Consider the following 26,038-nt stretch of genomic DNA (forward strand, 5'->3'; position numbering starts at 1 on the left):
GAAGCCACTGGGTTCGTGAGCAACTTGTTGCCCCCGAGCCACTGGTTGGGGATCACTGCGGAAATAAGTTGTCCATTTTGAATACTCCTATTTACCCTTGAGACCAAAAGCACCTAGCTGTTTCTAACCAGTATCATCTGTTCAGGCAATCAAAGGCATTTGTATTTCTAAACAGCTTTTGCCTTTTCCGAAGACTGGAACTGAGCCACCAGTCCTAAACGGCCTTGGATACCGTGTACACAATAGGCGTTCAACTTGTCGGGAATAAAGAAAAGCAGACTCGGAACTATTTGAAATAATATTTTTTTTTTTAATTGGATACTTCTGAATTCTTTCTTACCAAATCATAAATAATTCGTATCCGCTCTAAACACAGAAAAAACATTGTCAAAATATGTACAGATTTCAACTTTTAAGGGCTTATTTAGACTTGTCGGAAACACACGTACAGAGCGAAAGGAACGTTTTTAGGCCGTAGAACGGAGGTAAGTTTTGAGCGCAACCCTGTTCTCTCTTTGCTCCAAGGCCGGTAAACCAATTACATCACAGAGTCTCTTTTTTTTTTTATCCTGTAAAAAGTGCACGTCACAGTAAATAAATAAATATATAAATAAATAAATACATCCCTGGCACGCTGACTTCATAACCCTAAAAAGATGTAGCGGCTAAAGCGGCAAATATAATGGACAAACATATGGAAAAGTGTATAAAGGAGAGGCTGGTTGGTGGCAACATCAGCGTACAAAAAGAATATTAACGTGAATGGACTGATCTAGTACAATAGGCAAAAGCTCCCCGGCACCGTTACCGAGAAGCAACCAGTTGGCAGTTAGTTTTAATCACTTGATCTGATTGGTTGCTGGAGCCATTCGGTACCTATATTATAGAATCAGCCCCACGATGTTTCTGGATCTTTAATATATTTCTGATAAAATCTTTTTTGGCAACTGACTAAAAATGTAAAAAAAAGAAAAAAAAAGAGCAGCAAATTTTAGAAAGAAATGACATTGTATCACCCCCGGATATGTATATAAAGGATTTGAGATATCAACACAACCTTTAGTTAAGGCAGTGTATCATTTTTCTAATCAGGTAAAACACACAGCTACTTTTCTCGATTAACTCCATGGGCGACGTGGTTTATTTAGAATTCTAGCAACTTATTATTAAATGCTACTGGAGTTCATTAGCCAAGCTGCTGCCATCGTGTCGGACTTCTAGGTCATCTACAAAGACATAAGTCAACCGTCAAAGAACTATAGAGAGGATATAATGAGAATATCCCCATAAAATATATTGTCGTTATCTTTGATCCCTGAAAATAAAAGTGCACACACTGAACGTTAATCAGTTCTAAAATGGTATTTGTTCCTAGGGAACGTCTATTCTCTGTCATCTACGACCGATCACCACATCTAGCTCTGGTTTTATGGAACGTTTAGTCTGGTCTACACTGCATTTGGCTTGGGGGGTCATTTAATGCTCATAAACTGCCATGCCTTATGGCAGACGGTACAATTTATAGAACAATAATTGTCTATCTGTTAACGGTATCTTGGAATAAATCATAAGGCCTATGAATTGTTTTGATATTATGATGTAAAAAGAGCCTAACTCAGGTTACAACACCCACCATGATTAGAGTAGAATGCAGGCTGGAGAAAACGTTAGATGACAAAAAAACTGCCCTATAAAGCATCAAGTGGATCTAGTCTGACGTCTCCATGGCAGTTGATGTCTATGACATTGTCTCCATGACCTCAGTCTATTGACCAGCATTGCTTCCATTAGAACAAAGACATGCCAGTGCGGCTTCCAATCGTGATAAAAAGGCCAAAACATTTTTGAACTTGTTGACCACAGCAGTCGCTTGATTCGTTGTCATATAGAAGTGCAACTTTAAACATGTTACCAGTTAGTAATAGTCTCAAAAACTCAACGCCTACTGTGCAAGAGTCATGGTTTGTAATCATAATGAAACTCGACTGAGCAATGGAGTGTTAATGAAATAGACCTTAAGGTCCCACGAAAGAGCTATTTGACTCTTGACGCCACTAAATCCAAAAAGCACGATTTTTTGACATGTTCCATTGTAGTTCTTAATGAAGATATGCATGGTCAAACTAAAGGGACAGATTACCAAATAAACCTATTGTTGCTGTAATGATGGAGAAGGCGTAGGGAAATCAGGTAATGTGTTGATGGAGAAGCTGTTTTACATTCTAGACAGGGGACTAAAAAATTTTCGACAGAGATAACGACATGGTCCCATAGATACTTCTCTGTCATAAGACCCTAGTTCATAGCTGAATGAAGCAGCACATACATAAAGTCCAAGAAACATTCACTCCTTAGAGGAGCTTCTGTCAGAGTTTACACATCCAAAACGTGGTTGAGATAGGAGATGTAGCAGATGGCCAGTCTAAGGATCTCAATCTTGGAGAGCTTCTTGTCTGGGGGTAGAGTTGGGAGAAGCTTGCGCAGTTCTGCAAAAGCCAAGTTGAAGGCTTCCACTCTGATACGTTCCCTTGTGGCGTGGGCCGTTCGGTATTTAGCCGTCGCCCTCCTCCGCCGACGCCGCTCTTCTCGGCTTAAGTGCTGAAGCTCCCTTTTTACTGTGTCGCTAGCTTCACAAATCCGTGTTTCTCCACAGAAGCTGATCCCACTGGCATCAGTTAGGCCGCCTCCTCCACCGCAATCGCTGAACACCGATTCAGTCTCTGAGTGGGCAGGGATCTCTGTCTGTTCCGAGTTTAACATCGTTCCAGTGCTGTCGTCACTTTTCAGGATTTCGTTCTAGCTAATTCAAAGGTTCTAGGTCAGTCAATAAAGTGCTTACAAATCGGTTGTCCTTTAGTCATCAAAACCAGTGTTGAGATAGTTTCAAGGCAACAGTCTTCATGAATGTCTTAAGAGCTTAGGAGAAAAAATATTTTTCTTGTCGAAGAATTTTCGGATGAGATTTCAATTTCCAGTTATTCGCCACCTAAAAAGAAAAGGACATCAGATATTAGACAAATTGCCCTTTGTGAAGGTAAACATTGACTGCTATGGGGGTCACAATAACATTCATAAACATAAATTACATGTAGCAGCTCATGTGGAAAATCTCATTACTTCTAGAAAACAATTTGTAATAAAAGCAGGGTTTATCATTCATCTTTGTACTTGCATAGAGCATTCTAGATCCTATCTGATTCTCATTGTAAGCAGCAGTCCTGCCCTGCTTTATGGCTGAGATTCTAGCTATCTGTATAACAGAGCATTCTGTCACAGTGGCACAGATCCTATCTGATCCCCCCCATTGTAAGCAGCAGTCCTGCCCTGCTTTATGGCTGAGATTCTAGCTATCTGTATAACAGAGCATTCTGTCACAGTGGCACAGATCCTATCTGATCCCCCCCCATTGTAAGCAGCAGTCCTGCCCTGCTTTATGGCTGAGATTCTAGCTATCTGTATAACAGAGCATTCTGTCACAGTGGCACAGATCCTATCTGATCCCCCCCATTGTAAGCAGCAGTCCTGCCCTGCTTTATGGCTGAGATTCTAGCTATCTGTATAACAGAGCATTCTGTCACAGTGGCACAGATCCTATCTGATCCCCCCCATTGTAAGCAGCAGTCCTGCCCTGCTTTATGGCTGAGATTCTAGCTATCTGTATAACAGAGCATTCTGTCACAGTGGCACAGATCCTATCTGATCCCCCCCCATTGTAAGCAGCAGTCCTGCCCTGCTTTATGGCTGAGATTCTAGCTATCTGTATAACAGAGCATTCTGTCACAGTGGCACAGATCCTATCTGATCCCCCCCATTGTAAGCAGCAGTCCTGCCCTGCTTTATGGCTGAGATTCTAGCTATCTGTATAACAGAGCATTCTGTCACAGTGGCACAGATCCTATCTGATCCCCCCCCATTGTAAGCAGCAGTCCTGCCCTGCTTTATGGCTGAGATTCTAGCTATCTGTATAACAGAGCATTCTGTCACAGTGGCACAGATCCTATCTGATCCCCCCATTGTAAGCAGCAGTCCTGCCCTGCTGTATGGCTGAGATTCTAGCTATCTGTATAACAGAGCATTCTGTCACAGTGGCACAGATCCTATCTGATCCCCCCCCCCCAATTGTAAGCAGCAGTCCTGCCCTGCTTTATGGCTGAGATTCTAGCTATCTGTATAACAGAGCATTCTGTCACAGTGGCACAGATCCTATCTGATCCCCCCATTGTAAGCAGCAGTCCTGCCCTGCTTTATGGCTGAGATTCTAGCTATCTGTATAACAGAGCATTCTGTCACAGTGGCACAGATCCTATCTGACCCCCCCCATTGTAAGCAGCAGTCCTGCCCTGCTTTATGGCTGAGATTCTAGCTATCTGTATAACAGAGCATTCTGTCACAGTGGCACAGATCCTATCTGATCCCCCCCATTGTAAGCAGCAGTCCTGCCCTGCTTTATGGCTGAGATTCTAGCTATCTGTATAACAGAGCATTCTGTCACAGTGGCACAGATCCTATCTGATCCCCCCATTGTAAGCAGCAGTCCTGCCCTGCTTTATGGCTGAGATTCTAGCTATCTGTATAACAGAGCATTCTGTCACAGTGGCACAGATCCTATCTGATCCCCCCCATTGTAAGCAGCAGTCCTGCCCTGCTTTATGGCTGAGATTCTAGCTATCTGTATAACAGAGCATTCTGTCACAGTGGCACAGATCCTATCTGATCCCCCCATTGTAAGCAGCAGTCCTGCCCTGCTTTATGGCTGAGATTCTAGCTATCTGTATAACAGAGCATTCTGTCACAGTGGCACAGATCCTATCTGATCCCCCCCATTGTAAGCAGCAGTCCTGCCCTGCTTTATAGCTGAGATTCTAGCTATCTGTATAACAGAGCATTCTGTCACAGTGGCACAGATCCTATCTGATCCCCCCCATTGTAAGCAGCAGTCCTGCCCTGCTTTATGGCTGAGATTCTAGCTATCTGTATAACAGAGCATTCTGTCACAGTGGCACAGATCCTATCTGATCCCCCCCATTGTAAGCAGCAGTCCTGCCCTGCTTTATGGCTGAGATTCTAGCTATCTGTATAACAGAGCATTCTGTCACAGTGGCACAGATCCTATCTGATCCCCCCATTGTAAGCAGCAGTCCTGCCCTGCTTTATAGCTGAGATTCTAGCTATCTGTATAACAGAGCATTCTGTCACAGTGGCACAGATCCTATCTGATCCCCCCCATTGTAAGCAGCAGTCCTGCCCTGCTTTATGGCTGAGATTCTAGCTATCTGTATAACAGAGCATTCTGTCACAGTGGCACAGATCCTATCTGATCCCCCCATTGTAAGCAGCAGTCCTGCCCTGCTTTATGGCTGAGATTCTAGCTATCTGTATAACAGAGCATTCTGTCACAGTGGCACAGATCCTATCTGATCCCCCCCCCCAATTGTAAGCAGCAGTCCTGCCCTGCTTTATATATAAGAGAGGAGCAGGGCACATCCAAATGATATAAAAATTACAAACTTTATTTTAAAACTACAAAAAATCGACCCCCATTCAAAAGTAGTGGGGGTCTTCGTCAGGGGCACATATAAAAAGCTGTCTTTTTTGCCTGGGAGATGGCCTTTCCGTAATCGGAACTTTTTGGATAATGGGTTTCCGGATAAGGGCTCCCATACTTTATATCCCAGGTACCAAAAACTGATCTCTGTGCCACTTTTGGGCAAGTTTATCCTTTTGAATTGATAGAAATACAGATGAGTTTGAAGTTGATTCACAAACTGAATGTGGGTCCCCTTAGAAGATCATTAAGTAGCAGGACATTAACTCCTGCTGTAATTATGTGGAAACATATTTCTTTGGCAAAGTACTTTCTCCTTGTAGATTGTAAGCTCCTTTGGGCAGGGCTCCCTTCCCCTCCTGTATCGGTTATTGATTGCTTTATATGTTACTCTGTATGCCCAATGTATGGAACCCACTTATTGTACAGCGCTGCGGGATATGTTGGCGCTTTATAAATAAATGTTAATAATAATAATAATGTAGAGTGTAAGCTCTTTTGGGCAGGGCTCTCTTCCCCTCCTGTATCGGTTACTGGTTGCTTTATATGTTACTCTGTATGCCCAATGTATGTAACCCACTTATTGTACAGCGCTGCGGGATATGTTGGCGCTTTATAAATAAATGTTAATAATAATAATAATAATGTAGATTGTAAGCTCTTTTGGGCAGGGCTCTCTTCCCCTCCTGTATCGGTTACTGATTGCTTTATATGTTACTCTGTATGCCCAATGTATGTAACCCACTTATTGTACAGCGCTGCGGGATATGTTGGCGCTTTATAAATAAATGTTAATAATAATAATAATAATAATAATAATGTAGATTGTAAGCTCTTTTGGGCAGGGCTCTCTTCCCCTCCTGTATCGGTTACTGGTTGCTTTATATGTTACTCTGTATGCCCAATGTATGTAACCCACTTATTGTACAGCGCTGCGGGATATGTTGGCGCTTTATAAATAAATGTTAATAATAATAATAATAATAATAATAATGTAGATTGTAAGCTCTTTTGGGCAGGGCTCCCTTCCCCTCCTGTATCGGTTATTGATTGCTTTATATGTTACTCTGTATGCCCAATGTATGGAACCCACTTATTGTACAGCGCTGCGGGATATGTTGGCGCTTTATAAATAAATGTTAATAATAATAATAATAATCATGATTAATTTGTTGATTCAGAATAAAAACAAAATGTGTAAAAGAACACGTAGGAAGAGGCGTTTTCTCACAGTTTGCTGGGTTCATGAAGCTACGCCCCACCCCTCCTCGCTGCATTTATGACATATTAGCGGGATAGATGACGCCAAAAGTAGGGTAAATTTGGACAAAAATAGTTTGGCGCTGTACAGGGAAAGGGGGCAGAAAAAAGAGAGAAATGCAAGATGACGGGAGAGATAAATGAGATGGCACGGAGATATGAGGGAGCTATTAGGGGATGTTTGGGGAGGAAAGTCTCGCTGTGCCTCAGACTAAGTGAAACTGACAAGTGGTATAAATGAGGGACACGAAATGAAGCGCAGGAAGGCGGTGACCATCGCCGGGGGGAAAACGGCACATTTCATAAATATAGATGTAAATGAAACAGCATTTTTGTCTGGGGGATCTCCTGAGACAGGACAGGTGGTGAATGGATGGGAAGGAGGGAGGCTGGAGGAGGGACTAGAGGATATTAAATTAGCCCGTATGTCACTGACTCTGCCACTGGAGACATATGGAGCCCGGCCCAGCTGCTTTGTGCAAAGTGTCTGCAAAGGTCTGTGCTGAACGGCAGCCCCCGAGGGACCCCCATGGTTACACCCCCTTCCCTGGCTGTCTTCTACCTATGCTTTGTGCTGCTTAAATACATTGAAATCACAAAGGTGCTTCCTGTAACCTGCCTTTCCATAAGGATCCAGCTCTGCCTCTGTGACTTATATACAGTATTTCTGCTGTCTGTCTGTCTGTCTGTCTATCATTGTATTGGGCCTTACTGAAATCTGAAGCCACCAATCCCCTAGCTATGAGAAACACCTTATATAAACTACGTGTAACAGGCCCCTCCCACTTACCCATCATTCTGTGTGTGTCACATGGTATCACTGAATCAGTGAGGGCAAAACCCACCTAGATATGGGGAACCCCTCATATAAACTACTTGTTACAGGCCCCTCCCACTTACCCATCATTCCATTTGCATGTGTCACATGATATTACCAAATCAATGAGGGCAAAACACACCTGGATATGAGGAACACTACTATAGGCACCATCTCTCCCTACTATACCTGCTATCCCACAGCCCCAGTCCCTTCCCAGAGGCTATTATCCCCCCACTGCTACTATAGGCACCATCTCTCCCTACTATACCTGCTATCCCACAGCCCCAGTCCCTTCCCAGAGGCTATTATCCCCCCACTGCTACTATAGGCACCATCTCTCCCTACTATACCTGCTATCCCACAGCCCCAGTCCCTTCCCAGAGGCTATTATCCCCCCACTGCTACTATAGGCACCATCTCTCCCTACTATACCTGCTATCCCACAGCCCCAGTCCCTTCCCAGAGGCTATTATCCCCCCACTGCTACTATAGGCACCATCTCTCCCTACTATACCTGCTATCCCACAGCCCCAGTCCCTGCCCAGAGGCTATTATCCCCCACTGCTACTATAGGCACCATCTCTCCCTACTATACCTGCTATCCCACAGCCCCAGTCCCTTCCCAGAGGCTATTATCCCCCCACTGCTACTATAGGCACCATCTCTCCCTACTATACCTGCTATCCCACAGCCCCAGTCCCTTCCCAGAGGCTATTATCCCCCCACTGCTACTATAGGCACCATCTCTCCCTACTATACCTGCTATCCCACAGCCCCAGTCCCTTCCCAGAGGCTATTATCCCCCACTGCTACTATAGGCACCATCTCTCCCTACTATACCTACTATCCCACAGCCCCAGTCCCTTCCCAGAGGCTATTATCCCCCCACTGCTACTATAGGCACCATCTCTCCCTACTATACTTGCTATCCCACAGCCCCAGTCCCTTCCCAGAGGCTATTATCCCCCCACTGCTACTATAGGCACCATCTCTCCCTACTATACCTGCTATCCCACAGCCCCAGTCCCTTCCCAGAGGCTATTATCCCCCCACTGCTACTATAGGCACCATCTCACCCTACTATACCTGCTATCCCACAGCCCCAGTCCCTTCCCAGAGGCTATTATCCCCCCACTGCTACTATAGGCACCATCTCACCCTACTATACCTGCTATCCCACAGCCCCAGTCCCTTCCCAGAGGCTATTATCCCCCACTGCTACTATAGGCACCATCTCTCCCTACTATACCTGCTATCCCGCAGCCACAGTCCCTTCCCAGAGGCTATTATCCCCCCACGGCTACTATAGGCACCATCTCTCCCTACTATACCTGCTATCCCACAGCCCCAGTCCCTTCCCAGAGGCTATTATCCCCCCACTGCTACTATAGGCACCATCTCTCCCTACTATACCTGCTATCCCACAGCCACAGTCCCTTCCCAGAGGCTATTATCCCCCACTGCTACTATAGGCACCATCTCTCCCTACTATACCTGCTATCCCACAGCCCCAGTCCCTTCCCAGAGGCTATTATCCCCCCACTGCTACTATAGGCACCATCTCTCCCTACTATACCTGCTATCCCACAGCCCCAGTCCCTTCCCAGAGGCTATTATCCCCCCACTGCTACTATAGGCACCATCTCTCCCTACTATACCTGCTATCCCACAGCCCCAGTCCCTTCCCAGAGGCTATTATCCCCCACTGCTACTATAGGCACCATCTCTCCCTACTATACCTGCTATCCCACAGCCCCAGTCCCCTTCCCAGAGGCTATTATCCCCCCACTGCTACTATAGGCACCATCTCTCCCTACTATACCTGCTATCCCACAGCCCCAGTCCCTTCCCAGAGGCTATTATCCCCCCACTGCTACTATAGGCACCATCTCTCCCTACTATACCTGCTATCCCACAGCCCCAGTCCCTTCCCAGAGGCTATTATCCCCCCACTGCTACTATAGGCACCATCTCTCCCTACTATACCTGTTATCCCACAGCCCCAGTCCCTTCCCAGAGGCTATTATCCCCCCACTGCTACTATAGGCACCATCTCTCCCTACTATACCTGCTATCCCACAGCCCCAGTCCCTTCCCAGAGGCCATTATCCCCCACTGCTACTATAGGCACCATCTCTCCCTACTATACCTGCTATCCCACAGCCCCAGTCCCTTCCCAGAGGCCATTATCCCCCCACTGCTACTATAGGCACCATCTCTCCCTACTATACCTGCTATCCCACAGCCACAGTCCCTTCCCAGAGGCTATTATCCCCCCACTGCTACTATAGGCACCATCTCTCCCTACTATACCTGCTATCCCACAGCCCCAGTCCCTTCCCAGAGGCTATTATCCCCCCACTGCTACTATAGGCACCATCTCTCCCTACTACACCTGCTAAACCAAAGCCACATTCACGTTCATAGCCACTTGGTGCTAACCAGATCAAGAAATCATCTTATCTTTTCCTTACAAGGCCTTCTCATCACATGAGAATAACTCCAGCTAAAACCCATATGTCATCCCTTTCTCTATTTTATTCCATGGTGACACACCAGCAAGGAAAAAAGGTAAATGGATGATGAATGGACCAACCTATTGTCATGAGACAAAAGTAGATTAATATAGCCGCCTTTTTGTGCCAGGGCCTGGAAAAATTATCTGATTACAGGCACTTGGTGCAGCAGATTGGGCCATTTCACTGCTTAGCACTAATGCAATATTTTATATTGCATTCCAGGGACATGGAAGAGATTAGGAAACAAGATATATGTAAAAATGTTATTTTATTCCCTAAACAGAACCATACATAAAAGGCAATTAACAGAGGGTGAAAAATAATTCAGTTTTATACGTAGCCTATATTTCAGATGTATAATGTATATCTTCACTCCCTCTCACCTGACATTTCATTTCACTGGTGGAACCGACACAATATAAAGAGTAATTTCTAGTCCCAAATAATTAAAAAATTCTGACTGCACTTTTCAAGGAAAAGCACATTGGTTGCTGTGGATAACAGGGCTAGGACCAAAGTTTTACCCATTGTATAATAAAATAATGTTACATATCTACAAAACTATTTAATAAAATAAACACTTTTTAAAGGGATTGACAGATATAGATCCCATACTGCTCCCTAGGGGCACCTTGATCATTACCAGTCCCTAGATATATGTAACATCTCATATACACTACTTGTTACAGCCACACCCACTTACCTGTGGGATAGCAGGTATAGTAGGGAGTCTATAGTAGCAGTGGGGGGATAATAGCCTCTGGGAAGGGACTGGGGCTGTGGGATAGCAGGTATAGTAGGGAGAGATGGTGCCTATAGTAGCAGTGGGGGGATAATAGCCTCTGGGAAGGGACTGGGGCTGTGGGATAGCAGGTATAGTAGGGAGAGATGGTGCCTATAGTAGCAGTGGGGGGATAATAGCCTCTGGGAAGGGACTGGGGCTGTGGGATAGCAGGTATAGTAGGGAGAGATGGTGCCTATAGTAGCAGTAGGGGGATAATAGCCTCTGGGAAGGGACTGGGGCTGTGGGATAGCAGGTATAGTAGGGAGAGATGGTGCCTATAGTAGCAGTGGGGGGGATAATAGCCTCTGGGAAGGGACTGGGGCTGTGGGATAGCAGGTATAGTAGGGAGAGATGGTGCCTATAGTAGCAGTGGGGGGATAATAGCCTCTGGGAAGGGACTGGGGCTGTGGGATAGCAGGTATAGTAGGGAGAGATGGCGCCTATAGTAGCAGTGGGGGGATAATAGCCTCTGGGAAGGGACTGGGGCTGTGGGATAGCAGGTATAGAAGGGAGAGATGGTGCCTATAGTAGCAGTGGGGGGATAATAGCCTCTGGGAAGGGACTGGGGCTGTGGGATAGCAGGTATAGTAGGGAGAGATGGTGCCTATAGTAGCAGTGGGATAATAACCTCTGGGAAGGGACTGGGGCTGTGGGATAGCAGGTATAGTAGGGAGAGATGGTGCCTATAGTAGCAGTGGGGGGATAATAGCCTCTGGGAAGGGACTGGGGCTGTGGGATAGCAGGTATAGTAGGGGGAGATGGTGCCTATAGTAGCAGTGGGGGGATAATAACCTCTGGGAAGGGACTGGGGCTGTGGGATAGCAGGTATAGTAGGGAGAGATGGTGCCTATAGTAGCAGTGGGGGGATAATAGCCTCTGGGAAGGGACTGGGGCTGTGGGATAGCAGGTATAGTAGGGAGAGATGGTGCCTATAGTAGCAGTGGGATAATAACCTCTGGGAAGGGACTGGGGCTGTGGGATTGCAGGTATAGTAGGGAGAGATGGTGCCTATAGTAGCAGTGGGGGGATAATAGCCTCTGGGAAGGGACTGGGGCTGTGGGATAGCAGGTATAGTAGGGAGAGATGGTGCCTATAGTAGCAGTGGGGGGATAATAGCCTCTGGGAAGGGACTGGGGCTGTGGGATAGCAGGTATAGTAGGGAGAGATGGTGCCTATAGTAACAGTGGGGGGATAATAGCCTCTGGGAAGGGACTGGGGCTGTGGGATAGCAGGTATAGTGGAGATGGGAGAGATGGTTCCTATGGTAGCCTCTAGCTCTGGGAAGGGACAGTGGATAAAGGTACAGTAAGGCACAATGGTAACATTTACATTTTAAACAGTGTTCTAGCCAAAGCTAATGGACCAGATATTTCAAAGCACGACTAAGGAAATTTCGCTCTGGGTCTTGTTATAGAGATAACTCTTATCCTCCCCAAATGCCAATTCACTGTAATGAGGATCTTCAAACCATTTGAGACTTTTTCTAGAGTTACTATGTGCAATACTGAAAGATGTATAAGTATCATAAAGTTAAACAGCCCGTTCCAAGTTATATGGAGTGTTGAAATAAATGTACAACAAGAGCTCCGGCTTTTTCCTGCATAATTGCTGGTCATAAGATGTTACACGGCCCACTGGAGCCTCGTTAGAGATGTTTATTGCATAATGAAGAGTACGCTTCTGAAAAACTATATGGTTACAGCTGGGGAAAGACATTTGGCTTGATTCACATGAAAAAAGTTCCCTCACAGTCTTCAGCAAATAGTCACAAAATGCTTTTTAGTGAACATATTTATCAGAGAATTTCAGGTTCAAGAACCCCTAAAATCTACTGTATTGTCCAACATTGAATCATAAGTCTTATCAAGGCTGCAGATATCTAGAAACTGTAATGTAATAGTCACCCTGCTGTAGTTCCAGGGGTACCCTGGGCACAAATAAGCACCCACCCCAAATCCCCCCCTAACTGGCCTTCAGGCTGGGCCCCCTTAGCCCATAACAAGGTTACAGATATATAGAAACATTGGGGTAACAGTCACCCTGCTATAGTTCCAGGGGTACCCAGGGCACAAATAAGCACTCACCCCAAATCCCCCCCTAACTGGCCTTCAGGCTGGGCCCCCTTAGCCCATAACAAGGTTACAGATATATAGAAACATTGGGGTAACAGTCACCCTGCTATAGTTCCAGGGGTACCCAGGGCACAAATAAGCACTCACCCCAAATCCCCCCTAACTGGCCTTCAGGCTGGGCCCCCTTAGCCCATAACAAGGTTACAGATATATAGAAACATTGGGGTAACAGTCACCCCGCTATAGTTCCAGGGGTACCCAGGGCACAAATAAGCACTCACCCCAAATCCCCCCTAACTGGCCTTCAGGCTGGGCCCCCTTAGCCCATAACAAGGTTACAGATATATAGAAACATTGGGGTAACAGTCACCCTGCTATAGTTCCAGGGGTACCCAGGGCACAAATAAGCACTCACCCCAAATCCCCCCTAACTGGCCTTCAGGCTGGGCCCCCTTAGCCCATAACAAGGTTACAGATATATAGAAACATTGGGGTAACAATCACCCCGCTATAGTTCCAGGGGTACCCAGGGCACAAATAAGCACTCACCCCAAATCCCCCCTAACTGGCCTTCAGGCTGGGCCCCCTTAGCCAATAACAAGGTTACAGATATATAGAAACATTGGGGTAACAGTCACCCCGCTATAGTTCCAGGGGTACCCAGGGCACAAAAAAGCACTCACCCCAAATCCCCCCCTAACTGGCCTTCAGGCTGGGCCCCCTTAGCCCATAACAAGGTTACAGATATATAGAAACATTGGGGTAACAGTCACCCCGCTATAGTTCCAGGGGTACCCAGGGCACAAAAAAGCACTCACCCCAAATCCCCCCCTAACTGGCCTTCAGGCTGGGCCCCCTTAGCCCATAACAAGGTTACAGATATATAGAAACATTGGGGTAACAGTCACCCCGCTATAGTTCCAGGGGTACCCAGGGCACAAATAAGCACTCACCCCAAATCCCCCCCTAACTGGCCTTCAGGCTGGGCCCCCTTAGCCCATAACAAGGTTACAGATATATAGAAACATTGGGGTAACAGTCACCCCGCTATAGTTCCAGGGGTACCCAGGGCACAAATAAGCACTCACCCCAAATCTCCCCCTAACTGGCCTTCAGGCTGGGACCCTTTAGCCCATAACAAGGTTACAGATATATAGAAACATTGGGGTAACAGTCACCCTGCTATAGTTCCAGGGGTACCCAGGGCACAAATAAGCACTCACCCCAAATCCCCCCCTAACTGGCCTTCAGGCTGGGCCCCCTTAGCCCATAACAAGGTTACAGATATATAGAAACATTGGGGTAACAGTCACCCTGCTATAGTTCCAGGGGTACCCAGGGCACAAATAAGCACTCACCCCAAATCCCCCCCTAACTGGCCTTCAGGCTGGGCCCCCTTAGCCCATAACAAGGTTACAGATATATAGAAACATTGGGGTAACAGTCACCCCGCTATAGTTCCAGGGGTACCCAGGGCACAAATAAGCACTCACCCCAAATCCCCCCTAACTGGCCTTCAGGCTGGGCCCCCTTAGCCCATAACAAGGTTACAGATATATAGAAACATTGGGGTAACAGTCACCCCGCTATAGTTCCAGGGGTAACCAGGGCACAAATAAGCACTCACCCCAAATCCCCCCCTAACTGGCCTTCAGGCTGGGCCCCCTTAGCCCATAACAAGGTTACAGATATATAGAAACATTGGGGTAACAGTCACCCTGCTATAGTTCCAGGGGTACCCAGGGCACAAATAAGCACTCACCCCAAATCCCCCCCTAACTGGCCTTCAGGCTGGGCCCCCTTAGCCCATAACAAGGTTACAGATATAATGAATGGAAATCATATTTTATACAATATATTCATTAGAACCAGTAGAACACACTTCCCTCTGTTAAACCAGTATGAATGGGTTGCCACACTGGCTAGCGTAGTGACGTTAATACGCAGTTCAGCCAGTTCTAGCCCAGGATTTAAACAGAAAGACTAACATACAAACTGAATATTGTTCCCCATGAATTTGCAAAGTTATAAATACTTTTGTAATGGATCCAGAAATGTTTAAATACAATGAACACCAACAGTAAGCAACGAATTCAATTAACTTGAAAATAAGCAAAATTCACTTTTTCTACATTTCTGTTGATTTTACAAAATGCAATAATTATTTGTCTACGTTTTAAACATTTTTTCATGTGGTTTGGCTATTTTTTCAAGTTTGGCCAGCATTCGAAAAATTCTTTTTCTAGATTTATCTAATTCTTCTCCCGACATGTGAGCGGGAGAGGCTTCCTCGTTAGGGGAGAATTTAATTACAGTCTATTATGTCCCATCTGAGACTCTTCCCAGAAAGTTCAAGATTTTAAAGCAAAAATTTCATAATCATTGTATTTTTACTATTTTATTAAGGGCACCAAAAATATTTATTTAGAATATAATATATATATATGCCTACAAATAAATTTAGATATTTTACTGGACAATATACAGGTATAGAACCCGTCATCCAGAATGCTCAGGACCAAGGATATTCCGGATAAGGGGTCTTTCTATAATTTGGATCTCCATATCTTAAGTCTACTAGAAATCAATAAAATATTTATTAAACCCAATAGGGCTGTTCTGCCCCCAATAAGGGGTAATTATATCTTAGTTGGGATCAAGTACAGGTACTGTTTTATTATTACAGAGAAAAGGGAATCATTTAACCATGAAATAAACCCAATAGGGCTGTTCTGCCCCAATAAGGGGTAATTATATCTTAGTTGGGATCAAGTACAGGTACTGTTTTATTATTACAGAGAAAAGGGAACCATTTAACCATTAAATAAACCCAATAGGGCTGTTCTGCCCCAATAAGGGGTAATTATATCTTAGTTGGGATCAAGTACAGGTACTGTTTTATTATTACAGAGAAAAGGGAATCATTTAACCATGAAATAAACCCAATAGGGCTGTTCTGCCCCCAATAAGGGGTAATTATATCTTAGTTGGGATCAAGTACAGGTACTGTTTTATTATTACAGAGAAAAGGGAATCATTTAACCATGAAATAAACCCAATAGGGCTGTTCTGCCCCCAATAAGGGGTAATTATATCTTAGTTGGGATCAAGTACAGGTACTGTTTTATTATTACAGAGAAAAGGGAACCATTTAACCATTAAATAAACCCAATAGGGCTGTTCTGCCCCCAATAAGGATTAATTATACCTTAGTTGGGATCAAGTACAGGTACTGTTTTATTATTACAGAGAAAAGGGAATCATTTAACCATTAAATAAACCCAATAGGGCTGTTCTGCCCCAATAAGGGGTAATTATATCTTAGTTGGGATCAAGTACAGGTACTGTTTTATTATTACAGAGAAAAAGGAAATCAGCTTTAAAAATCAGAATTATTTGAATAAATGCAGTCTATGGGAGAAAGGCTTTCCATTATTTGGAGCTTTCTGGATAACAGGTCCCATAGCTCTACTTTCTATCTATCTATCTATCTATCTATCTATCTATCATCTATCTATCTATCTATCTATCTCTCTATCTATCTATAAGTTTTTTTTATCTATCTGGAAAGCTTGGACCTGTGGGGTTTTCTAATAAGGGATCTTTCTATAAATAAAATCACCAAAACCTTTTAGACTTTAAAAAATATTGGGGCAAAATACGGATTTATGCATCTTATTTCCCATAAATTATAAAGCGATTTATTATTACAGGAGAATAAAAATCGGTTCAGATCAGTTAAAAACAAATTATTTGTTGAAACAGGACCCTATGGGGAATGGCATGCCCATCTGTCACAGAATTCTGGATAATTGGTCTCTGAATAACAGATCCCAAAAAATTCTACATTAAGATTCTTTTTTTTTTTTTTTTTACCTAAAATATTTTTTTCATATAGAGATATTTTTTGTTTTCATTTCACATGGTAGAATTACTAAAATAGGATAGGATAGATTAGATAGGATGTTTATCAGATAGAATTCACATTTTATTATAGTTATGGTATTACGTGAATTAAAAAAAACATATAAAAACCTTCTCAAACTAACAAATGAAATATATATTGTTTATCAGTCGATATCCCTTACATTTCTTGGTTTTTTTTTTTTTCAACTTTTTTAAAAAAAAAACAAAATCAATTTTTTTCAATGAAAATGTGCAAAAATGAAATTTGTTTTTTTGACCACAACACATCGGAATACTGGTTTATAGCCAATTCTAAAGCTTTCGGGGCTCCAGCTTTCGACCTAAGAATCGCACAGAAACAAAAGACGGTTGCTTTAAGTTAATCAGCGCGACCCAACAGTGCAAAAAATTAACGATGCGTTGAGGCGGCCGGCGTGCGTGTTGGGCGTGGCGCTATTTTCAAAAAAAATCACAGTTGTCTTTGGGAAAGAATTTCCGAAGGACAGAAAGGGACTTAATGAGCAGGTACTTGGGCGTCGTAAGTGAGCTCTCAGAGAGGCACTACTGACTCTCAATTATCTGCCACTAATTGGCGGGCCATTAGCACATTGCTGTACAATCTGTTGCTAAAAAGAACCCAAAGTTAACTTGTCCTTTATAAAACAACGAAATCTACAATTATAACTGCTTAATGGGGGATTTATATATATATATATATATATATATATATATATATAAAACACCATTTAAAAAAATAAATCATCAATATATCCATGCCCCGGTTTTTACCATATATATAGGTTAATAACAGGTGGTCGATATATTGATGATTTATTTTTTTAATCGATTGTGCCTGAGCAGCTTGTTGCCAAAGACCACGAGTGAAGGAGTTACTAGAATCGAAAGCAACGATTGCCAATGTCCAATGGGGCTTATAATAAGTGACAAAGGAAGGGGGTAAAAGCCAGATTGTGTTACAATCACATCTTGGGTGTGGATATCAACCATGACTTAACCATTTCACTACTGCATCAGCCTCTATAAAGGCTCATCAAACGTCTTTTTCTGCCTTCTTGGTATTAGGGTTTTTAGATTCTGTAGCACGGAATGATTAGGTTACAAGCCGATGTCAAATTGTAGGACTATACACGACTGCTAAGCCATTTGGCACATGTTGCATTACTCAGAATACTCAATTAGTTGAGTCCTTTGATGCTTCAGGCCCGGGCCAGGCATTATCCAACATAATGGGATAATAATGCGTGTGGGGATTCGGCCCATTGTTCTAGGGGAGGAAAAGTTTTCTAAAGGGCTCTCTTGATGCTACGATCCCCTGGAATGTCGTCCTTTTAGGAATTAGCAGTCGAGGCTTTAGGAGGAGAAGGCATTAAATCCGAAGTAACAATGCTTCCGTGAGCAATGTCCGCCGGGATTCGGCTCGGCTCCGAGCGAGCGATGTGTCACTCTCTCATTCCAACAAGACATGACATGTTGGGGATTTTATAGCAAGGCACCATTATGGGAAACAAGAGCTGTGATCCAGAGAGATCACCTACAAATAGGGCTCAGATGGGGTTTCTCTAGTCTAAAATACCCAAAGAAACAGAACGATAGATAGATAGATGATAGCAGATATGGCCATATAGAAAGATAGATAGATAGACAGATAGAGAAAAGAGATAGATAGATAGATAGATGATAGATAGATAAATAGATAGATAGATGATAGATAGATAGATAGAAGATAGATAGATAAATAGATAGATAGATGATAGATAGATAGATAGATAGATAGATAGCAGATATGGCCATATAGAAAGATAGATAGATGACAGATAGAGAAAAGAGATAGATAGATAGATAGATAGATGATTGATAGATAGATAGATAGATGATTGATAGATAGATAGATAGATAGATAGATAGATAGATGATAGATAGATAGATAGATAGATAGATAGATAGATAGATAGATAGATATAGATGCAAGAAGAAAATTAAGAACAATATGATTGGATAGACAGACAGATGATAGATTAAACATAGAAAACAAAAAATAGATAAAGGCACTCATACAACAAGTTAAACCTAAAGCTTATATCATTTCCACATTTTTATATTATATTCTATATAATATTCTAATATTCTATATATTAGATTTAATTTTTTAATTAGCTGCAAGGAGGTAAAAGGGCCCCTGTCTTAATTCTAAAGTGACAAACCAGACACAGAGATAAAATGTAGGAAGTCAGTAGAACAAAGTTAGTAAAGAACGATATATATAGAGAAAGAGAACCCATTTTGTCTAAATTTTTAATATTAACTTATTGCTATTATGGGTAGGAAATTATATATTATATTATAGTGTATATATGTGTATATATATATATATATATATGAAATTCCCCACTGGTTCCAAAGCTTTTTATAAAAGAATGAAAGAAATAAAGGGAATATTGACCCTTACCTGTAACCGAAACGTTGATGCTCAGACTGATGCCCCGTCGCCGTGTGTGCGCATTGGTTACGGGCGCCGCGAAACAGCCGCTGATTGGCACAAAAAGTTTTCCCTTTATGGCTTCTCCTGGAACTGGTCGCTAACTGGGGAAAGGGCTGCTTAAACTTTCACGCAGAATAATCCGGGGACGGCGATTACAGATAAAGTGAAAAATATAAATATAGATATCTCTAGACAAATATAGAAAAGACAGACTTAGGCTTAGACACACACACACACACGGTCGGCCACATCCCTACACGCACATTCTCACATGTGTATGGGACTTCCATATATTTATATGGAGTGACACACAGAGGAGACCACATGAGGAAGAGGAGATGGCTCTCATTGGACATTACCGCACCTTCCATCATACATATTAAATAGCTGGGAGGGGGCTGACAGAATGGGAAAACCCTAGGGAAGAGTTTGGGAGGGGTGGGAGCGCTCCTGTGACTTGGCTGAGGGGCAGAGGGAGGGATGTGCCGAGAGAGGACCAAGACCATTTGTGTGGATGCTGTGGATGGGGGATGCAGACATCTGTTCCACATGCATATTTCATAAAGAAGGGGAGAGACTGGATGGGAAGGAGAGAGTCGGGATTGAAGGCCGGGGACAGTGAATCAGAGGGGAAAGTGACAGCCAAGGTGGGGGGGGATGTACCTCCCAGTGCTAGTAGGTAGGTGTGGGGGCGCCAGGGCCTGACTGTGCCAACGTCACTCATCCAGCAACAGGGGGAAAAAAACAACTGGGCATCATGGACTTTGGAGTAGAAAGAAGCCCTGCCGGTGCAAAAACATTTCCCAACGTGCCACACAACAGGGCGGAGGCATTCAGTGGGGGGGCATTCCTGCCCCGCTGGCATTCACTTAATAATGGAGCAGCAAGTTACCAAGCTCCACCTGATTGGTGCAAAGTTTTAAGGCAATGGCACGTGTGATGGTTTTGGGAGGCAGTACCCAGCTCCTGATATCCGTGCCATAGCTGGCCACTATGGCTAGCGCCTGTTTGGTGACTCTTGCTTGCAAATGCGGGCGTCCATATTTCAAGGTGAGAACCGTTCAAGAGGGTGGGGACCAAATGCTCAAAATCTGCCAGGAACTACAAATCCCAGCATTCCCTAATAGCTTTTGGATACTGAAGAGTGTTGAAAGTTGTGGTCTACGTTATTTGAAAATGGCGGAATCGCTATATCAGCCGCACAAGTCTTTGGGAATATGGTGGCAAAAGTGGGGTGCCCACAATAATTGAGGTACACGAGTCACTTTTTGCACCTATTTCAACATTATTATTGGGTTTTTATATAATGCAGACAAGTATTAAAGTGAATTTCCCCTATAAAGTATTCATAAAGTAGTAATTAATAAATAAACTTTGGGTTAGAAGGGGATTAGGAGTATTGATTAGGGCTTCCAAATGGGCATGTTAAACCCCAAAGCATGTTTAGTCCTGCCAAGGATGCTGGGAGTTGTAGTCAGTCTGATTTTTACATGGCAACAAAATATAATATTAATATCAATGGAAAAAGAGCCACGCCATCTGCTTTCTGATATTAAAGAGGCAAAGCTTTCCAAAAACTGCCTTAACAAAAACAAATGGAGACCAACTGCAAAGCTGCTTAGATAACTTCCAATGGCAACATACTGAAAGTCATTTGAGAGGTGACCTTCAACCTCAGTGGTTGGGGCTAGGACACGGGCATCGCCTAGTCACGCACCCAGGGTGGCTCCTGGCTCCTAAATAACCCTCAGTTACCCCACATTAAGGCTACATACGCAGCTATAGGGAACTATGCACCCTACGACTATAGAACTGACAAACCAGGTTGTATGTGCCGCATTCTGTGTGATGCTCCGCTGACGCGTTTCGCTGCCTTTATATTACTGATCACTTGTGTGCCAGATCCACATTAACTGGCATCTACTCCTTTTGGGGCATTTCACTGCATTTATTCCAAGGGATACACAGAACGCAGTATGAGTGTGGGGTTCCAGGCTGAACAAGGGACCCGCTGCAAGATGGGCCACATGCTTAGGGTTCAGCCGCACCTCCCCATCGGGGGACGGAATGGATAATACATAAATATTAGTGCCAATGTAACTGGCAATGTGTGTTTCAGTGGGGTTACTATAGACAATGCAGACCCTGTAGCTGTGGGGGTACGGCCAGTTAGATCCCATGATGCCCCTGCTACCCCCTTACCTGACGGCACCTACAACAGGGATCACAGGTTGTGGGGCCCAAAAACTGGATCAAATGGGGGGGGGGGGGGGGGGCATGTGCTGTCTTGAAAGGGTAGGATTTCAACCAGGATTGGACTGGGGGTAGAGGGCCCAACGTGGCTGCCGCCATGGGGTGGCCAAAATGTAGATCGTGGTCCACCAGTTGATCCCCCGTGGATTTCTGGTGAACCACTTCGAAGCCGGGAAATATAGAAGTGGGTCGGTTCCACGCGTTTATTGGGTTGGCGTACGTACGCTCCGTTTCGTACGTACGTGGAGGGGATTGCCGTGGGAAAAAGTCTGGGCACCCCTGCCCTAACCCATGCCTGGACTGGCAATTGTGGGTTCTGGTAAATGCCAGAGGGACTGCTGTAAGATGCCATAGACAGTCACTATTTATTGGGCTGCTGGGGGGCTGTTTGGGCCTCTGGGTACTTGAAATACCAGGGCATATATTGAATCCTAGTCCAGATCTGCCCATACCCCCCCCAGGGGCCCCCGCTGCCTGCCCAACCCCCCCTTGGCAGGAATCAGGTTTGGGTCTGTGGGGCCCACCAGATATTTTCCCATTGCTCTGCCAACCTAGTCCGATCCTGATTTCAACCTTTTTAATATCTAAATATCAATCTGGATGAGATTGGCCACAGATGTGGTTTGATCTGGCCCAAGGAATTTTTGCCCACCTAGCCTGCGTTCCCTGGCATATTTGCCCTTCTGCCCCACCCCCTTTTTGCTATAACAACAAGGCCTTGCTTCCTATCTTTTCAATCATAAGATAAGCCATAACAATAATACAAATCATCAGATTTAATCTGCGCCTGGGTTGTTAGGGTCACTGACCCCAGTAACCAATGAACTTTTGCTACCAGATCATTTTAAGTTGGGTTTTCCATTTCTTATATGTTTTTTGCTGTTACAGTTTCACCTTTTAACATAGAAAAACCATCCACGGCAACAGGATTCCCACGGAGCCCAAGCCATATTCCTCCCTGGCCATCTGGGGAATAGCGTGTCATACACATAAGCAACGGGGGGTGTGGAGATTGATCATAGCAGATGGAGATCCTTCCAAACCCAGTTCCCTGCACACAATAGCTCTGTAAAGGGAACATATGCCACATACCCAAAGGGAAAGGCAAGTACCATTCAAAGATGAGTTGCTCCAATACAGAGAGCCTAGCAAGATGGCATATGGAGCACCTTGCACAAGAGCTTATATGCAGTGAGTTTGAGAGGCTAAAGGGGAAACAGACCATATTTACAAGGAGGGTTTCTCTTTTATTGCCTTTTCCTAAAATACATACACACTTTCATTTTTGGGGGTTTGTTGTTCGCCCTCCCTAAAATACTGCTAACACAAACAGGCACAAATGATGTGGGAAACACAGGTATATAACATTATTAAACTAGAAACAGGCACCTCTTACCACTGCACCACTTGGTCCCCTGGGTTCCCCCATGGCTCTGGGTCTGCTTTGTTGCACTACTGATTGTAGGGAAAAAACATGATGATTGCGGCCAAAATGGCACTTTGCACAATGCATTTGCAGTTTGCTATTGAACTTTTAATCTGTTAACAGTAAGACATGGCAGTGACAGTAGTAGTAGTGACAAGTTGGAGACAGTAGGACAAGTTGGAGACAGTAGGACAAGATGAAGACAATAGGACAAGTTGGAGACAGTAGGACAAGATGAAGACAGTAGGACAAGTTGGAGACAGTAGGACAAGATGGAGACAGTAGGACAAGTTGGAGACAGTAGGACAAGATGAAGACAGTAGGACAAGTTGGAGACAGTAGGGCAAGATGAAGACAGTAGGACAAGATGGAGACAGTAGGACAAGATGGAGACAGTAGGACAAGATGGAGACAGTAGGACAAGTTGGAGACAGTAGGACAAGATGGAGACAGTAGGACAAGTTGGAGACAGTAGGACAAGATTGAGACAGTGGGGTAAGATGGCGACAATAGGGCACAATGGAGACAGTAGGGCAAGACAGAGACAGTAGGGAAAGGTGTTGTAGGACAAAAATAGGGCACAATGGAGACAGTATGACAAGATGGAGACAGTAGGGCAAGATGGAGGCAGTAGGGTAAGATGGAGACAGTAGGGCAAGATGTACACAGTAGGGAAAGGTGTTGTAGGACAAAATGTGGCAAGAGTAGGGAAAGATCTTGACAGTAGGAAAAGAAAGCAAAAGTAGAGCAAGGTGGTGGCAGTAGAAAAGGTGTTGACAGGACGGCAAGATGTAGACAGTAGGGCAAGATGTAGACAATAGGGTAAGATGGAGACAGTAGAACAGGATAGATACAGTGGGCAAGGTGAGGACAGTAGGAAAAGATGGAGACAGTAGGACAAGATGGAGACAGTAGGGCAAGGTAAGGACAGTATGACAAGATGGAGACAGTAGGACAAGATGGAGACAGTAAGTTGATGGTAGTAGGAAAAGGTGGTAATAGTAGGTGTAAAAAGTATTACAACAGTAATGCAAGATGGTAAGAGATTGACATTATGGTGACAGTAGGGTAAGATATGTAATGTAGGGCAAGAAGGCGAGAATAGGCCAGGATGGTGACCGTAGGGCAAAATAGATACTGTAGAACAAAATAACAACAGTAGATAAAGGTGGATAAAGCAATGCAAAGTGTGACAGTAGGACAAGTTGGTGATAGGAGAACAAGATGGAGACAGAAGGGCAAGACGTCAACAGGTGAACAAGATGGAGACAGTATGTCAAGATGGAGACAGGAGAACAAGATGGAGAACCCGAGAACAAGATGAGAACCCGAGAACAAGATGGTGACAGGTGAAGAAGATGGAGACAGTAGAACAAGATGGTAACAGGTGAACAAGATGGAGACAGTAGGGCAAGATGGTGGCAGTAGGACAAGATGGAGACAGTAGGACAAGATGGAGACAGTAGGGCAAGATGGAGACAGTAGGGTAAGATGGAGACAGTAGGGCAAGATGGAGACAGTAGGACAAGATGGTGGCAGTAGGACAAGATGGAGACAGTAGGGCAAGATGGAGACAGTAGGACAAGATGGAGACAGTAGGACAAGATGGAGACAGTAGGAGAAGATGGAGACAGTAGGACAAGATGGAGACAATAGGACAAGATGGAGACAGTAGGAGAAGATAGAGACAGTAGGACAAGATGGAGACAGTAGGACAAGATGGAGACAGTAGGAGAAGATGGAGACAGAAGGACAAGATGGTGACAGGTGAACAAGATAGAGAGCCCGAGAAGAAGATGGAGACAGTAGGACAAGATGGAGACAGGAGAACAACCATAGTAGAAAATATTGACAATACAACACAATATCAGTGTTGCCCCACTCCCAGCACCCCGCTGAGCAGCTGAAGGGCCCCAGACTGGACATGCCTATGCTGTATGTAGACATCCTTCCGCACTGTACAGAGAAGCCTATAGCCAAACCGCTTGTGCATCTAGATAGTAGCAAAAATAAAAAACAAACAAAAATGATGATTTTTCCCTACTTTGTTGCGCCTCCTCACCGTGGGCTTTGGAGGAGTTATGCTTTATGAGTGTTAAGCGGCCGTAAATGCTTGTTAAATTCCCCCAAACGCTTCGGGCTGCTCTAATTGCCCGTTGAGTGGAGCACGCTTGATTACTAACCCATTTTTAATGAAATGATACATTTATATGAGATGTTTTGGGGACGCGGGGAGACAGCGGAGGCTCTCTGTGCGCTTTACACCTTGAGCGGCTGCATCCATGCGCACAACTGACGGAGTAACAATTAACAGCTGGGGCCGTTAGTATATCATTTCAACAATGGAAAAATTGCTCCTGGCGAGCAAATGTTTTTTTTTAAAGGGCAACTTAAGCCACTACTAACTAAGCCTACTCTATATGCAGTCCTGCCCTGCTTTATGGCTGAGATTCTAGCTATCTGTATAACAGAGCATTCTGTCACAGTGGCACAAATCCTATCTGATCCCCCCATTGTAAGCAGCAGTCCTGCCCTGCTTTATGGCTGAGATTCTAGCTATCTGTATAACAGAGCATTCTGTCACAGTGGCACAGATCCTATCTGATCCCCCCCATTGTAAGCAGCAGTCCTGCCCTGCTTTATGGCTGAGATTCTAGCTATCTGTATAACAGAGCATTCTGTCACAGTGGCACAGATCCTATCTGATCCCCCCATTGTAAGCAGCAGTCCTGCCCTGCTTTATGGCTGAGATTCTAGCTATCTGTATAACAGAGCATTCTGTCACAGTGGCACAGATCCTATCTGATCCCCCCATTGTAAGCAGCAGTCCTGCCCTGCTTTATGGCTGAGATTCTAGCTATCTGTATAAACAGAGCATTTTGTCACAGTGGCACAGACCCTATCCCCCCCCCCCCCCCCCCCCCCCCCCCATTGTAAGCAGCAGTCCTGCCCT

At 44.4% G+C, this 26,038-nt stretch overlaps 1 protein-coding gene across 1 annotated transcript; it reads right to left on the reverse strand.

Annotated features, from left to right (window-relative positions):
• Positions 1-286: 286 nt before the first annotated feature.
• nhlh1 (nescient helix-loop-helix 1) lies at positions 287-19,685 on the reverse strand. Its single transcript, XM_002937261.5, has 2 exons — positions 19,374-19,685; positions 287-2,986 (listed from the first exon to the last, which is right to left on the reverse strand). Exon 2 carries the CDS (start codon positions 2,758-2,760, stop codon positions 2,374-2,376), a length of 387 nt encoding a protein of 128 aa, XP_002937307.1. The 5' UTR covers positions 2,761-2,986; positions 19,374-19,685; the 3' UTR covers positions 287-2,373.
• Between the last annotated feature and the right edge of the window lie 6,353 nt (positions 19,686-26,038).

The sequence above is a fragment of the Xenopus tropicalis genome, chromosome 8 (genome assembly GCF_000004195.4).
Source record: "Xenopus tropicalis strain Nigerian chromosome 8, UCB_Xtro_10.0, whole genome shotgun sequence".
In the NCBI taxonomy this organism is placed as follows: domain Eukaryota; kingdom Metazoa; phylum Chordata; class Amphibia; order Anura; family Pipidae; genus Xenopus; species Xenopus tropicalis.